General features: G+C 33.3%; 1 protein-coding gene across 1 annotated transcript in view; it reads left to right on the top strand.

The window, feature by feature from the left end:
- The window catches only part of LOC107444865 (adhesion G protein-coupled receptor D1), a 61,222-nt gene extending 46,752 nt beyond the window's left edge, over positions 1-14,470 (top strand). The window contains exons 18-29 of the mRNA XM_087156682.1: positions 210-259; positions 1,910-2,036; positions 3,351-3,454; positions 4,903-5,005; positions 7,189-7,336; positions 8,528-8,591; positions 8,674-8,740; positions 9,621-9,703; positions 9,836-9,980; positions 10,869-10,958; positions 14,184-14,247; positions 14,358-14,470. Of these exons, the coding sequence (XP_087012808.1) occupies positions 210-259; positions 1,910-2,036; positions 3,351-3,454; positions 4,903-5,005; positions 7,189-7,336; positions 8,528-8,591; positions 8,674-8,740; positions 9,621-9,703; positions 9,836-9,980; positions 10,869-10,958; positions 14,184-14,247; positions 14,358-14,368 (1,056 nt within the window). The 3' untranslated portion in view covers positions 14,369-14,470. The remainder of the gene's footprint in view (positions 1-209; positions 260-1,909; positions 2,037-3,350; positions 3,455-4,902; positions 5,006-7,188; positions 7,337-8,527; positions 8,592-8,673; positions 8,741-9,620; positions 9,704-9,835; positions 9,981-10,868; positions 10,959-14,183; positions 14,248-14,357) is intronic.
- Positions 14,471-17,567: the final 3,097 nt, after the last annotated feature.

Here is a 17,567-nt window from a genome sequence, read left to right as displayed (position 1 = left end):
TTATATTAATATTTTGTGACGCTGACATGGAACTGTTACTGCATTTAATTTAGTAATTTATAAAATAAAAATTAAGAATCCTCTTTTTGCAGTTTTATGATAATTTATTCAAATTCACTATCACACAGTATCAAAATTCGAATTGCATTATTGTTGTCAGTGATAATTTAATACTGGTTATACGTAACTGTTACTGATTGCATTCACAGATAAGAAAGAGAGAGTGTATGAGATGGGATTCCACATTAGAAATAAAAGGGTGAGCTTCTTTATGTTTTTTAAAAATAGTTCTTTCAAATTTCAAACAATTTATTTAAGAAATAAATTAAATACTATTGCTTTTTTAATAAAAAAAAATTCATACATTAAAATGTCTTTTTTCTTCAGAACTCCAAAGCTACTTTTTGAGGAAAGAAATGCGTTGGCTTAAAGTGTATTTCAGATCAAGATATCTCGCAATACTGGCTGACAACGTGCTTTTGTGAGGGGAAAATTTTCTCCTCACTTTCACGAGTTGTGAAGATTTGTCGCATTCAAAAAGAAATCCAAATCGAAAGCTTCAGAATTGTACGTTCATCAGCAATCATATGTTAAATCTATTTTGAAGATGCAAAAGCTAAGAATTCGTGAATCTTACGACCACCGACTTCAAGCACAATACTCACTATGATCCCCAAAAATATCATGAGTTCGTCATTGAATTATGTATCACAATCAGAGTGTCATGGTTTCGTTGTTCAATCATGAATTGTGATCAGTAAGCCAAAAATTGAAATCAGAATATCGAGGATTGAATGCCCAATCGCTGATCGTGGAAAAAGTGACAGGCGCTGCGCTCGTTGTGCAATTGTGGATAGTTAACGGAGTGTCCTGGATTTGAAGTCCAACCCCAGGGCGCAGTCAGTTCCAAGGGAAAAAGTTCCATGGAACGTAATCGGAATATCTTAGGTTCGTAAAAAAATAGCTGGTGTTCCTGGATTTGAGACTGAATCACAGGACGCAATCAGAGTTCCGAGGAAAGTAATCGGAGTATCGTAGGTTTGTTTCCAAATTGTGGATCGCATTCACAATGTGAAAAGGAATGTTGGGTATTGTTTGGGTTGATTAGCCAATAGCGAATCCCGATTAGATTGATGTAGATGGATCGTTTTCAAATCATAGATTGTGATCAGAGTACTGTACTTTGGAGCCGATTCTTAGATCATCATCATAGTACTTAATTCATCATTAAGCTGCATCGACCCAACTTCATTCAGCGAGATGTAGCTCTGTCACGTAGTTGCGTTTAGCGCAGGTCGTACTACAGAACAATCTTGTTTAACTACAGAACATCTCAGAATAATTTTGCGTGAATGCGCAGGCTGTGAAATGAAAGTGCTAAAACAGACTAGTATCATCACGCGAAGTTTTCTTAAAAACAGAGTCCCGCAGTGGACTGATTGTAAAGACACGGCTCCCAGTAGAACACCGAAATCAAGCATCACTGGCTGCTCTCAGTAAGAGGGTGGGTGACCACTTTGACCAACCTGCATAGGGACCGAGGATGCGCTGTATCAGTCTTTGTTAAACTGTTCTACAGTAAAGTGCTCAACTTCGGTGCAGGTCGTCGGGCTACCAAAGCAGTGTAGCCATCCCCTCTGCAGAGGATAAAAATTCCGATGGTATGTCTTCGGATCATCCTCATGGATGTTTCCCAGATCGTAGCTAATAGCCCATTGTTCAGTTCTAGTGTGACGTAAATAAAGTACCTACCTACCTTAAAAACAGAAGAGCAGTGCGCTATTTAAACCTTCAAATTCGTTAAACTTAAAGTAAAGTGTGTGACATTTGGGATGGGATATCGAGTGTCTCATTATCAATATTCCTCCCACTCCCCAAACTTCTAATAAATGATATTTGCTCTGTGCAGGACAAAGAAGCGTGGTGGATGGACAAACGATGGCTGTTCCATTGCCGAGAGTGATGCCGAAGAAACGAAATGCAAATGCACACAAACTGGGACTTATGCCATTATGTCTAAACTGAAACAACCCTTCGTAAGTTCGTTTTTAAGCAATAAACTTCATCAACTTCAATTCCCTTTTCATACTCCCATTTAGGTACCATTATACAAATTAATATGTAGATGGTAATTACATGTTAAATGAATTTTTAAGGAAATTTATTTTATCTCTATGGACAGAGAGCCATATTATTCTCAGCACGTAAGGCGCTTGTGGTCAGAATTCTCAGTAAGCCCTTACTGTTACTCCATCCAATTTAATTTTACACCTTATCTTAAAGAACACGCCATCCTATTGTCTATTGTTATTGTTCTGTTTACAATATGGCTTGTGCTATTTATCATTCAATTTGTGATTTCGTTTAACTTTAACTGAAACATAAAAAAACTGAACATAGCTATCAAAACAAGTTAACCCTTTCACTTTATTTATGTCGTGTTATTAATTTCCTTAAACTGTTCCGCTGAGGACTGATCGTTAAGACACGGTTCCCAGAAGATCACCGAAGTCAAGTATCACTGGCTGGCGGTCAGTGTGCGGGTGGGTGAATCCTTGGATCAGTCTTCGTAGGGATCGAGCGTGTGCGGTATGGGTCCTCGTTAAACTGTTCTACTGTAAAGTGCTCGACTTCACGAGCAGGTCGTCGGGCTACCGAAGCGGGGTTGCCATGTCCTCCACAGAGGATCAAAATTATGATGGCATGTCTTAGGATCATCCTCAGGGATGTTTCCCAGACCGTCGCCAATAGCCTATTGTACAGCACTAGTGCCACGTAAATAAACAACAACAACAATTTCCTTAAACCAATTTATGGGTCACGACCTATTGGAATTTATAAAAGAAAAAAAATCTAGTGAAAGGCAAAACTATGTGCAAAATTAAATTCAAATCGCAATTCGAAAACGTCTTAGAATATCATGCCTGTTTACACAACGCCTCGTAGACATAACATAAGCTTAGGCATATACAGAAAGTTTTTAAGATTCCGTTTCAATTATAGAATCTTGCTATTGTTTACACTCAGTTCTCCATCCATTTGCCTTCACGTACAATGATGAAAGGGACACATTCAGTTTTTGATACTTTTTTCAATTTTCATAAGAAATACGCATTTTGAAAATTATTTTATAGCTTAAGGTTTAAATAAGATTTAAAGCTTTCCGAGGTTTGAAGGACCGTTCGTAAATTATAAACGAAAAAATGTGTTTTTAAATACAATATGCCAGAAAATGTAATGCTACGAATTTGCTTCTTGAAAATTTATTTGCGAACGGCCCTTACTTTCGGATGGCCCTCGTAATATATATCGAAAATTACAATGAAACTTTTCTGTTTTATTATTTGTAGGACATTCCGCCTGAGCCAGAATGGGTGAAACTAGCTAAATGGATCTGTTATGGTTTATCATTTGCAATGCTTGTATTTTACATTGCAGTCATTTTATTCAAAAGGTAAAGTACAAAATTTTTAATGTTTACAATTTGTGTTGGATTTCGAAATTTAAGACTACTGTCTGTACAAATTGACGTATTTAAGCAATACAAAACATACATCAAATACAATACGTATACGAATTAACAGTCCTCAACGAAGGTGTGCTCACGGAGGGGGACATAGCCCACCCTAATTTATTTTACCAAAAACACTTTATTAATAATTAAGAAGTTTATTAGTTAAGAGATAAAATTCAAAAAGATTTTACTTGTTTTTATTTCATTTAATTTATCCCAATCGTTTTCGATTATTTATTTTTATTGTTTTAAGATAAGAAGATCTCTTATAAAAGGCGAAAGATTTTGAATGATTGACTTAATAATGATCTGCTACAAGAAACAACTCTTTTACTGTCAATGTTTATGTTATTGTGAATGACAGAAATTGGTGGATGTTGACTTCCACCAGTGAATGTTCACAATCACATAGTTTGCTTTGGTAAATGTCCGAAATGCATACGGGTCTAGTTAAAGGCCAGTATGCATTTGCACGGTATGCCCTACAGCAAATGTTTTTTAAGGTTCATTGCCACTGCCCGGTATGCATTTAACCGGTACTCCGAACACTGATGTTTCTCCTAATCTATTCTCAGCAGATATTAAAATATCACACAAATATAATAATACCAACGAATAAATTAATCAGGAATGAGAATTATTTATACCAAATCGGATATAAATAATTCTTCGGACATTCACCAAAGGGACTACGTGATTGTCGACATTCACCGACATTCTCTTGATTTCAGTGGTATAGCATATACACCAATCTAGGTGTTGGTAAAAGCAGATTGTTGAAAAGAAGGAAAAAAAACGGTGTGAATTAAATATCTGCCCATCGGCAGTTTTCCGAACAGGGTAGTGGCTCGTCTATTACTAATTAGGGTTTTGGTAATGTCCATCTTACGAAATCACTCCTTTCTCGGAATATACTCGTATAAAAGTTTGAGCTTTCAAAACGAGATCATTTTCTTTGTTCCATTTAAGATGTGCTCAATACATAAAGGGTAAAATTGTTAGTCTCTTACATTGGCAGATAATAACTATTCGAGCTCTATTGTTTTCCGATAACTGAATTTTAAAAATGTTTTTGCTTTACTTGCTGTAACTGTTCTTCCATAAAGTAGCTTGACTTCACGAGCAGATCGTAGGGCTACCAAAGCAGAGAGCCATCCTCTCTGCAGAGGATCAAAATTGCAAAGACATGTCTTCCTCAGGAATGTTTCCCAGACCGTCGCCAATATCCCATTGCGCAGCTTTAGTGCGACGTAAATAAAGTACCGACATACCTACCTCGGAATCAAAACACTAATAGTCTCAAAGCTAAAAGGGCGTCAGCTGCTCAACACAGGGTATAAAATAAAATCATTTAGTGAAATCGAAATAACTTCTTTTCATTCTTTCAGAACTCTGCATGAGCAATTCCACATCATTCGCTTAAATCTAGCCGTTGCAGCGCTGGGAGGTCTCGTTTCTTTCTTTCTATCCCCCTTCTTTTACGAGGAAGAGGTGAGTTACGCACATTTTATCAATTCATTCATAATAATGTTTCATATTCATGCATATATTCATTCATAATAGTTTCTTAAAAATAGCTAATTTAGTAGAGCGTCCCATATGGCCTCCGTAATAATTTTACTCTTATAGGTCAGTTTTGAAAAACTCTTTTCGTTTCCTGCGATTGGATAAGACTAGTATAACACACAAATATTTGGTTGAGTTTTTTAAATAATAGTATATTATAAAGAATAAGAACAGAATAACTCCTGAAAAAAACCGACTCTATCTGGCAAATATATCTGGTCTATGGGCTGAGAAGATTTATTAAATCTAGGTTTCTTTCTAGAAAAACAAAGTTCTTAGTTTACAAATCTCTTGCCCAGACCAGTCTTGACATACCTTTCTGAAGCTTGGACAATGACAAAACTGGAAGAAAATTTTATCATAATATTTGCGAGAAAGATTTTGCGGATTATACTTGACGGTGTAAATGAAAACAATAACTGGAGAAGGAGATTTAACTTTGAACTGTACAAGATTTATAAACAACTCGATTTTACTAAATACATAAAAATTAATAGAATGAGTTGGATGACCTATATGATTCAAATGAGTGATGACAATATAGAAAAAAAGATGCTGCTTTTTAAACCCACTGAAACAAAAAAGCGGGGAAGGCCGTGGTTGAGATCGGCTGACTCGGTGGAGTCTTATTTTTTTTTTTTTTTTTTTTTTTTTTTGCAATTAATGAAAAGAATTGGAGATCAAAGATAAATCGGAAGTCATTATGGAGAAATTTTCGGAGGAAGTCATTGGTCCACATTGGGCTGTCTGTCCAACTATGATGATGATAAAGAATAGCAATGTCGTTCCTCCTTGTTCTGTGAAAGTAAAATATCAAAGGATAGAAACTGATAGAACAACAATTAAAGTTGTTCGTAAGCCTTAAACATGCTTTTCATTGCACCCTATTTTCTCAAGCTGGCTGAAATCTACTGTTAGTTATATCTATTGCTAGTATAATTCAAAATTTTCAGTAAATTATGCAGGAAAAATTGTCCAGATTAAAGTTAGTAAAGGATCATGGTAGCTTTCTTCTGATCTATTATATCTTCACAGCCAGTTTTCTAACATATCTTATCTGGTTTTAAAACCAATATATACCAACACACGGCTCTTTACATAAACTTTTTTTAATTTTTTTTACAGAAAATTTTTACACTGAATATTTATCTAATCAAAAAGTAATTATTTTCCGAAAGCTAAATTTCATCATAGATTTTCAGAAAAATTTTACAGTAAGGTAGGTGAAGAAAGCATTCATGGGAGAGATAGATCACATCCATTAACATTAAAGCGTGGAGGTAGCGGGTTCGAATCCCGCTGTTATCCTGCATGTATCTTCCTGCTGTTCTTCTTTGTATTGTTCTATCTGTCCTTCTATTTAACAAAGGCTTATAAGTGGAAATAAAGCACACAAGACTTCAAATGTATGTAACACACTGTACAGCGTTTTTTTTTTTTTTTTTTTTTTTTTTTTTTGAGCATTTCTCGAAACATGCTCACCACTACAAGGTTCGTTTCTAAAGTAATAACAATAATAACATTTTCCTGACCTCTTCAAATAAGTTTGTGGGTTATTTCAAGTATTGCATTTAACGTTTTCCTCTACAATTTAAGGTATCACTTCCTAAGTCAATAATGCAACAAAACAATTTATGTTTATTATTAAAAAAAAATATCATTTGTTACAAAATAAATCTGAACTAATAACAATATCGTAATGATGATATAATAGCTAGATTAATCTTAAATATTATCGACCATATATTAAAAAAAAGTGATATTCAATTAACTTTAACTCCTATGAAACCTTACAAATTAAATTCAGTTCCCCTGAAATTTTGAATCAGCGTATAAAATGACCGGGGATTTTATACAGCTCCCCCCCCACGTAATATATAATACGAAAAATTGAAAGACGTGTTTTGGAGTACATGGGTTGCATTTTCTGCATAAAAACATAAAGAAAAAAAATGGTGATCCGGTGGCACTTAATAAAAATAAAAAAATTCTTTAATCATCTTTTTTTATGCTTAGTTGCTTTGTTGCCAGTAGCGACTGTTAATTTTACCCTGAAAAATAGCACCCATTAATGTTCTGTACTCGCTATTTTTTTCTTCTTCTTTTAGGAGAACTGCCGCATTTTGTCAATTCTGGTTCATTTCTTTTACACTGCAACGGGTGCTTGGTTGACGGCAGAATCGAGCGCCCTCTTTTCGGGACTTGTGAATGGATCGTTCGGGGGAATGTTCACTTTTCATCTCTTGATAGGATGGGGTAAGTTCATCCCTCTTCTTAATCCCCGAGAATTATATTTTTTTATGAAAACTGGCAGACAAAGAACAGTGGCTGAATCGGAGTTACATGTCACTTCAGTAAAAAAAAAATTTATAATAAGTTTTAAAAAAATTTCGAAAGCAAAAACTCCTTTTTTTCATTGCATACTCCTTTCCTTTAGCTTGGTTGTAAGTGATGCACTCAAAACACTATTTTTACGAATAGATACGTATGTTAATAAGTATATTTAAGTTTAGGCCTTGTCCAGTTTAGTGTAGGATCGAATCTTACTTGCTCCGAGTCAATGTCAGATAACTTTGTCCGGCACAAAGATGCTTTAAATCTTATTTTTAATTCTTGTAAATGTTTTTATTAAATTTCAAGTTTTTCTACCAATTTGTATCATGTTCTCATTCGGGGCATACATCCCACCAAAGACAACCCAGACTACTATGGATACTCTACTCCTTCCCAGAAAGCAAAATAAGATTTATTTTTACTCAGCAAAAAGCTTTTAATGCAAACCTAAAAAGGCTTGTAATACGATTTACGTGTAAACCTTCTAACCTTCAAACGAGATCTGCTCTATTCTACGCACATGATACTAATCCAAAACCTTAAATCAAGGTTGACGCAGGGTTTGCAGCGTGAAAAAATCCTTTAATAAAGTTGGTCTCAAGGTGAAAATAATCTTAAATCTAGGTCATTATAAGGTATCTTTTCGCAAAGTCTTGTATGCTCAGCTAAAATCTACCTCGTCATGAAATTTCAATGGACCATGCAATCCTATCGCTTGTGTGACTTTAACTAAAACGTCATACTTTTGAAAAAAGCTTTTAAATACTTTTTACTTTTTAAAAAAGCTTTAAAAAATGATTGTTAATTCTTTTAGGATGAAAGGTTTGAAATCGCAATATTTTTGCTTTATTGAAAAAAGGTTTTTAGCACAAACATTTTCGTGACAATAGAAGTAAAATTCTGACGCAAGGTTGTCGTAAGGTTACATGCTTCCTGGGATTACCTTCCGTTATCACTTCTGTGAAGCTATCACTCGCGTCCACTATTCATTTCGACAACCTTTAAATTATCGGTGAGAGTTATTTCACAGGTGATTGTTTTTACTTTGATTTGCAACTTCAATTGATTATGTGTGGTTTGTTTTCAGTGACTAAACATTGTATTTGATTTCAGTGATTCCTGGTGGCATGATCGGTGGTTGTTTCATGGTTGTTCGCAATTATGGTTACGACTACAGGTAAAATATAAGATGCTTAATAATATTATTATACACCCAGGATATATGCTCCCATATTATCAATTTTACATTTTTTCCTCAGGTGCCTTGTAGGACCCACAGCAGGCATGCGATGGCTTTTGGTCTCTCCCATACTCATATCCACTATGGTAAGTACAAGTGTGATGTATATGGATACCATAAAAGTCTATGGAATTTTCAAATGTTTCAAAAATGACCTACAGTATGAAAAATCAAGTAAGAAAGCGGAGGATGAAAAAAGGCAGCTTGCTGCATTCCACTTTTGTGAAATGAGAATAATTTCTCACTAGATTTCTAATTTTAGATAGCTCTTCAACTGATGGCACCGCTGACTGGAAAAACTATTAAACAATGTTTTAACCTTTTAACTATTATACCCGAAATCATCTCGGGCACAGCACTGGTGTTCCAAAATGTCACGCCCAAAAATACCCGCTCGGAGTATTTTTTTTCTTCCGAGCATCGTATTGTTATACCTGAATCTATCTATGGAGAAGTTTATTTACGCTTCATCTCTTTGTCAAACCCGAATCTATAGCTGAAAAATTCAATTTAGATGTAATTTAGAACAATAGATGGCAGCACTTTACTGAAGGAGTCAAAAGATAGAGGTTTATGTTCAAAGTGCGCGGCATTTTTTTGTTCGAAAAACCTTCAAGTTCTTTGAAACGTTATATAGACAATTAATTTTTTTTTAAATTATTAAATTAATATTTTTTTTAACTTTTAGAAAATAATGCTCCACGAGTAGCAAACTTTACCACTGAGTGGCAACCACCTCTCAATGAATTCAAATGAACTTACACGTACCGGAATCTTTCAATAATGATTTAAAATATTTTAGCAGTAAGATTGCCAGATTACAAAATAAGAAAACAGAACAGCTAATGGAGTTAGAAGCGTAAATAGTTTTATAGATACGTATATATATATATATTAGAAGTTGCCATTTCGGAGCACCTTGTATATATATATATATACATATTTAATTATCTATATTTCTTACAGCTAGCACTTGTATTTGCTACGCTCACTTGTGTCAATTACGGAACGCCAGCAGTTAAGAAAACTGTCATTGTCAACGAACTAAGGTAAGAATAGTTGATTATTCAAGAATTTTCCTTGCAAAAGAAGCATAATCTTTTGATTCTGTAGATAATAATAATGAAAGGAGAAAATAATAAATTCAAACATTACAATGATATGCCTTTATTTCACTTCAGTTCAGCAACGAGAGCGAATTTGATAGTGAGCGTCTTGTTCCTTTGCACTTGGTTGTGTGGTGTGTTTGCCCTCGTCGATCTCGGATTCGACGGCGATGAGATTCCAACCTTCAACCCCATCTTCCAGATACTCAACGCCTGTCTGGTATAAACTACTATGTTTATTCTTACATTTATACCGGCTGTCCCACAAATAGCTAAAGATCTGTTAAAGAACAGGGGGGGAACTAAAAACAGACGGTTTACTACGGTCTTGTTCGAAAACCAGAGAATATGTTCTTACTAAGTTAGCAAATTAGTAACAAAATTCATTATTAGATAGCGTGACTAACAACGAAACGCTATAAAACAAACTTTTTAAAATGATCGCCCTTTGCTGTAATAACGTCTGAGGAAAAATCAACTGACGGCTGAGCAAATATATCAGTGGAAATGGTCCCGTCGGATGCAACAACGCCATCTTTCGATGAACTTCATAACTTATTTTAAAATTTTATGAGGATAAATGTCTGTATTCCTACTCATATCGCAGCAAACAGTACATTTCAATTTCATTTCGGAGGCCGGGATAGCCTGGCTGCTAGGGCGTTGGGCCCACGTCTTAGAGGGCGTGAGTTCTATCCCTGCTGGCCGTGATCAAAATGGTGACTGGTGCATGCTAAATCTGTCAGGGTCACAAAGTCCAGCTGCGAATATAAAGAACTATATATATATATATATATATATATATACTAATAAAAAAGCTGCAAAATAATAGGCGAAAAAATTTTATAAACCATTGACCAGTGGATTTATACAATTCTTGAGATTAGCATGGCAATCTTTGTTTTCTTTCTGTTATTTCAATATAAAACGTTTTGAGGTTTGGGTGAATAACTCAATTATTCAGACTAAATAACATATTTGAATTCAGTGCCTCATAAATATAGCTTAAAAAATATTTTTTCGATATCACGATTTTCCAATTCCGTTTAAGTAGTGGGAAATGCATGTTTTTTTATTTTTTTATTCTGAGATTCTTTTTTCTTGGCAGGGCATCTTTATTGTCGCTCTCATTGGATTTAGCTCGAAGCATTTCCGATATTGCCTCTGTCATTCAACCAAGAATAGAACAAAAACAAAGGTACGATATGTCATTATTTGCTTAGGTACATTTTCATTTTCAAAAAGTCCTATTCTTTAAAATTTAACTTATTGAATGTTTAAAACTTTTCTGTGTAAAGTGTTTCTGAGCTTAAAATTTCCCATCATTTCTAAGAGAGATTCAATTGTCTTTATGGTTATAACTAAAATTAGTGATTTCGCGATCGCAACGCCATCTTGGGAGAAGACCGGTTCCATGCCTTGACCCTCTCCTCCTCTTCTCAGTTGTATTACGATATTTTCCTTACATAGTAATGTTTTACGATATTTTCCCCTTAATATTTTTCGAATTTAACAGTCAAAAATATTTTTTAACATTTTCATGACGTTTTATTTGTGAACTATGCTCAATGTAGTTTTAAGTTCCATATAGATTCCTAACTTAAAAAGTTTTTAATCTAATTTAAAATCAAGACAGAAACTATCGTACTTCCATCTCCTATGACTGTCCACACGCTAATGGTGAAAGCATGCGAAGTGTTGCCATAGGTAGAGAGTTCTGCTCTACGCCACTTGTAGAACATTTTGATCGCCTTTTCGAATTGTAATGATCACCTTTAACAGATGTATGAAACCACATCCCGAATATTTTCAAATTCATGCAGTAATTGCTTTTAACCAAAGAAATCGGCGCATGCGCGCACTTCTTACATCACCGATTATTAAGCACTAGATCAGCTGATGATTGTAATAATCACCCGACCTCTGCCTCACACTTTTCAATCGTGCGTGGATTTACGTAGCTCTATGAAAGCACCAGAAGCAGAACAATATGATGAATTCAGAACAAAAAAACGCAAGCGAAGAAAATAGTTCGATCAGAATTTTTAAAACATCTTTATAAGAAAAGGTGACAGAAAAAGTAAAAAAAAAAAACTCGCAGTAAAAATTATAATTTATTTCTTGTAACTTTTTTGTTCTAGACCTTATTTGTACCCAAAAATTTTAAAAATTTCGATAACAATATGCTTATTTCCAATATTTTTTACTCCGAAACTTGACGTATAAATGGTAAAGGCTGGGACAGTCTGGTTGGTACGGCATGTCCCAGAAATCGCGGGTTCGATCCCCGTCGGCCTAAGACTCCCTGTGTAGTAAATGGTGACTGATACACGCTAAATCTATAGAGTCGCAAAGTCATCCATGTTCCCACAACAAATCAAACCTCTGGGGATACTGATCCAGAAGTTTCCTCGTCTTCTGGATTGGTTCAAAATTACAAGGCTACGGAGTTGAACATTAGTAGAGATCCAAAATTGGGTCGGCTGTTCAACGACGGGTATAAAATATAAATGGTAAACAAAGAAATTGAAATTGTTCAGTATCTATACATTAAAAATATTAATAGTTCATTTGTCCCCTTAATTGTTCAATTGTAATAATTAAAAAAAAAGTTTTATATTTTATGTCTCATAGAAAAGGTGTATTTCGGTATTGGTATCAGCGCCAAAAATATTGCCAAGTTTAGCGTCAACCAGGTAGTAGCACGCAAAATAAAAAAAGGGACGTAGCCACGCAAGGGTGAAAGGCTAATTATTATTCTTTTTTAATTTCTGCAAATGGATGGTGTTTTCAATATAATTGTAAACAATAACAATCTTGAGCTCAATACCTGCTCTAGTTCCGGTTAAAAAGTTAATTTAGTTCTCAATAAAAGAAGTAAATTAGATAATTTCTGAGCTCAAATCTGCCGTATTTCATAAGAGATTAATGTTATTAAGTAATTCTGGTGAGTTTGAAGCGAAAATTTGTTTTAGTTATTGATAGATATATTGTTAAAAAAAGGTGACATGGTTGCTAGATTTTGAATAACTCGCTTTTTTTGGCAGTCCTGATTTGGTCTCTTTCCATTTGTTTATTACTGTTTGTTCTTGTTGCAAGCTGTGCACCATCTTACGTTAGTGTTAGCACCTTCAGCATTGTAAGCACAAGTATTGTTTGCTTTGTAAACACAAGTAATAAGTAATCATATACCACCAGGGCCGGATTAACCTATAGGCACACTAGGCACGTGCCTAGGGCCTACGACATTCAGGGGCCTACGAAAAACTTGGGAGAAAAAATTTTTTTGACAAAAATAATTTAGCTTTAAAAACAACAAGTGTATTTTGCACAAAATTATGAAGATACAATTAAAAATATAATATTTTTCGGTAATAAATTATTTTGCAGAATCTTATGATCTAATATATAACTTTTTTGCGATTTTTGGATTCAACGAAATCTTGTATTATGCTGTCGAATTCCAAACTACGCAAAATGTCGTATTCAATAGACATAAGTGCGAGCGATGCCTAACGATCTTGATTCATTGTTGAACGCAAATAATTTTTTATCAATTTTAATCTGGAGGAAGATCTTTCTCCTTCTGCATTTGATCCAAGAATTGACAAATATATTTTTAATGCAATGTGAACGTCAGGAAAATTAGGAGTTTATCTTTAATTTGAGCCTTCAACATTTCTTGTGCAGATTTATGTTCATACAAATTTGAAAATAGTAAAAATTCATCTGCAAAGTTTTCTTCTAAATCGGATGAGTAAATTTTCACCAAATTTTGCGCTTTTAGTTTAATCTCAGATTCTAACAAATTTTTGTGAACAAGAAAACCGAAATTATCGTACAAATCACTGTAAGCTTTACGCCTTTTAGTCATTTCTGAAATTAATACATCTAAAATGGCGTAATACTTCACGGTGAAGTGTTTACATAGTTATCGATCGAACTAATCATAATGGTATTATCGATATCAACTGCAATATCGGCAGTATGTCGGTATTTCGGATAAAGTTCGATAAACAAATTTGTAAATTAAAATCCATATTAATAAAAATGTTTAAAAAAATATGCAAGAAAATTTTAGCATACATTTTGAAAAGAGGGGAGGAGTGGGGGAAGGAGGTGAGGGCCCAATAACGGCTATGCCTAGGGCCTACGAAAGGTATAATCCGGCTCTGTATACCACGTTTGCAAGAATCTCAAAGCACAATGATCACGCTGTGAGTCAAATGTCTTTAAAATACAACGGAAACAGTAACCCGGAAGTATAGGCGGTATGGAGCTTGCAGCAAACCCTAGTGTAGAAAACACCATCCATAAAAGCCCTTTTAGGCGCCTTTGCAAAGGTTGTTGGTGCAAACAGGTATCAATATAGAAATATCCCCAGAGAGCGGGAAACCTTGGTAAAATCTTGTTTTTTTTTCAGGCGATAAATTTGGATCCATTTGATGTGCATGACAAAGCTAAAATCAACAGCAGGAAAAAAATATGTAAGATTTAATTTAACATATGTATATGAGTATTCTCTGCAATCTCCTTTCAAAAAAATTCCTTTTTATAAAAAATTTTATGAACACTCAAAAATCTTAAATTTTTTCAGATCAAAGCTGAAGAAAAGTTTGCAGATAACAATGGAAACACATACTCTTAGAATGCTTGTTTTTGAAAAGAGAATGTTGTAATGCTGAAGCTAATAAAAGCATTTCTACCACTACAAGGTTTCTTAACTTTTGTAAAAAATCAAACTTAACAAAAGCGAAATCTTTAGATAACACCCATCCCGAAGTGGACAGATCATTAAGAAACGGTTCCCAGCAGATCACCGAAGTCGAGCATCATTGGCTGGGGTCAGTGTGCGGGTGGGTAACCACTTGGATTAATCTGCATAGGGACCGAGAGTGTGCGGTATTGGTCCTTGTTAAACTGTACTACCGTAAAGTGCTCGTCGTGCAGGTCGTCGGGCTACCGAAGCGGGGGTGCCATCCCCTCTGCAGAGGATCAAAATTGTGATGGCATGTCTTTGAATCATCCTCCGGGATGTTTCCCAGACCGTCGCCAATAGCCCATTGTGCAGCTCTAGTGCGACGTAAATGAACTACATCTACAACAATTAGATAACACGCCACAGCAGCTGACTTCACAACAATTCCTAAAAAGTGTTCCGTGGAATCATAGAATTCCGAGAATTCAAACTTTTCTTAGCTCGTTATAATAATAATTGTAAATTTCAAAAATTATGCGTAATCAATAATTAAATATTAGTTACTTTTAAGAAATTAGCAAAGCATTTATACATTTATTCTAATAACGATACATTGAATAAATTACGAAAAGGATAAGCGTCTATAAAAATTACATTATTCCCACTGAACTTTTTAACTTAGAGAAAAAAAGTTTCATCTACCTTTTTATTTCAGATTTTTATGCTAATCGGATAGTTTGATTTTTCTGGTATCAAATTTTTCTCAACGTTTAGTGAACAGTTCTTTTTCTTTTCAAGTTTAAAACGAAAACTATAATTCAACTTGTTTTATTCATTTTCTGCAATTCCATATATACCATAAAACTAATTTAGAAATAGACTAGATGCCACTCAAGCCCTGTGAATTCAGCTGTCTGATATACAATCTAATTTTAAAAGTATTATAGATAACACAAAGAAAAAAATTTTTGTTCTTAACTTTAAATATTTTCAAAATAATTAGTTTTTCATTGGTAAATATGTTTACAAATGCTACTGAACCTAATGTATGACATTTCTGCTAAAAGAAGGGTGACTATTTAGGATTTTGATAAAAAATTGGGAGCCTCTGTACATTCTTCCATTGACAAAGTACTTGTACATATGGTAAAACAGAAATCGAATAGCAACTTACACGATATTGAAAACAGTTATACAAACATTGGTTAAAAAAAAATAGCTACATTAACCTTATGTAAAAATACATAGGACTTGCATTCCCCACAAAACTCAATGAAACAAAATAGTTATATATATATATATATATATATATATATATATATATATATATATATATATTTCGTTTTTTCTGCTTTTTACGTGTTCTACTAAATTTACTTTATTCCAGAGAGCAAAATTTACATTTTTAAATTTAACTCATAGTTTCTTTTTTGTGCTGACGTGTTTAAATGGAGCATAATTTTATTTTATTTTTTCCACAAAATTGAAATGCAAATTTTTTGTCGAAGCATGTAGTAGGATTTAATAAATTATTGAAATAGTTTGTGAAAATTTCTGATGCTGGCATATAAAATTAATTTCTCAGAAACAAAAATATCAACAACTTTGGAAATATTTTTATGAATATTTTCCCTTCTTGCACCCTTAGAAGATTTCTACTAACATTTTTGAGGACTCATGAAGTTAAAAAAAAGGAAAAGAAAAAAAACTTAACTCCATTCGTAATTTCTAAAAAAATAAAAAAGCCTTTGTTTATATTATAAATAATATCATGCGGATATTTGATTACAAATAACATAGGGTAAATAGCGAAAAATAAAGTTTAGTACAATATATATTCAGGAAACTGTTCAAATATTATGTAAATACCTAACTGGTTGGAAGGGTTTGTGATTTGCATATTTATATGACAAGGGGGGAGGGGGTATGAGTATTGCTTATGTAAGACATTAAAATTGTACCTTTATTTTCAAAAATTTTATAAAAATCTTTTCTATTTTAAAATACCTTTATTTTAAAAATTTAAATAAAAATCAAAATAAAAAATGTCCTATTTGGAATAAAAGTTAAACTTGCAGAATGAAAAAAAAAATTTCTTCGAAAAGTTTGAGGTAGAGTTTTTAACACAAAAAGGAAAACACAAAAGTTTCTTAACAAATATTCTACTCAAAATTTTACAAATTACATTAAAACTTAAATGCCACATACTATTTGAATTTAGTCCTAAAAATTAGATTACTATAGTAAAAGTCAAAGCAAGTTGAGAAGGGTTGTGACTTTCTTACGGTAAGCATGAGTAAAGAGGTTTGTGATTTGCTTCATTTTGTTGACAAGAGAGGAGGAGTTCAAAATTGTCAAAAATATGTATGGCCTCTCAACAAATGCCTTTTTTTGTTTATTAATAAATAAATAGCAGATTGATATTGATGATTGCAACTTTCTAAAGATGCTCTCACGCTTTTTTTTTTTTTTTTTTTTTTAAGTTTTAAATTTTGCGTTGATTTGCAGAGACAAATTGTTCTGTAAATTTGATTTACAAATTGTGTAAATTTGATTCATGACTTTTCATGATTAATTCTAAGAATTTTTCAAGACTTAATGAAGTTACAATTTCCTCCGACAAAAACACAACAAAAAATTTAAATGTATAATCAAAACTGTTATACTCTGCATCTTCATATTTATAGAAATTAAATTTAAAAAACAGAGTAAAGAAAGAGTTGAAGCAATGAAATAGCTGAGAAAAATACAAAAGCAAATGAATTTTTTTAAAATTTTTTTTTCAGCAGAATTACATTCTAAAGATACTTTTCTTGTTCATCCGAAAGATTAGAAATACTCCTGACTTTTCTGTCCTCATTTCGGAATTAAAAAAAATCGCTAATAACTGGCGTGCTTCAACTAGAATTTTAAATTGATAAAATTTTTAAAAAATAAATAATAGGAAAAATTTGGAAATCACAGAAGTTTAAAAGATAATTCTCTCTGGAAATGATGTTTTTTCTTTCATTTTTTGAAATAACACCATAACTTTTAAAGAACATGATAAAAACATTTTATATTTTAATAAAATATGACTGTGAGTGGGGATTTTGTTACACATTCAGA

The sequence above is a fragment of the Parasteatoda tepidariorum genome, chromosome 2 (assembly GCF_982258835.1).
Source record: "Parasteatoda tepidariorum strain Cologne lab strain chromosome 2, Ptep-v5.0, whole genome shotgun sequence".
NCBI lineage: Eukaryota > Metazoa > Arthropoda > Arachnida > Araneae > Theridiidae > Parasteatoda > Parasteatoda tepidariorum.
The sequence above is the reverse complement of the archived record's forward strand: the minus strand, read 5'-3'. Positions and strand labels throughout refer to the sequence as shown.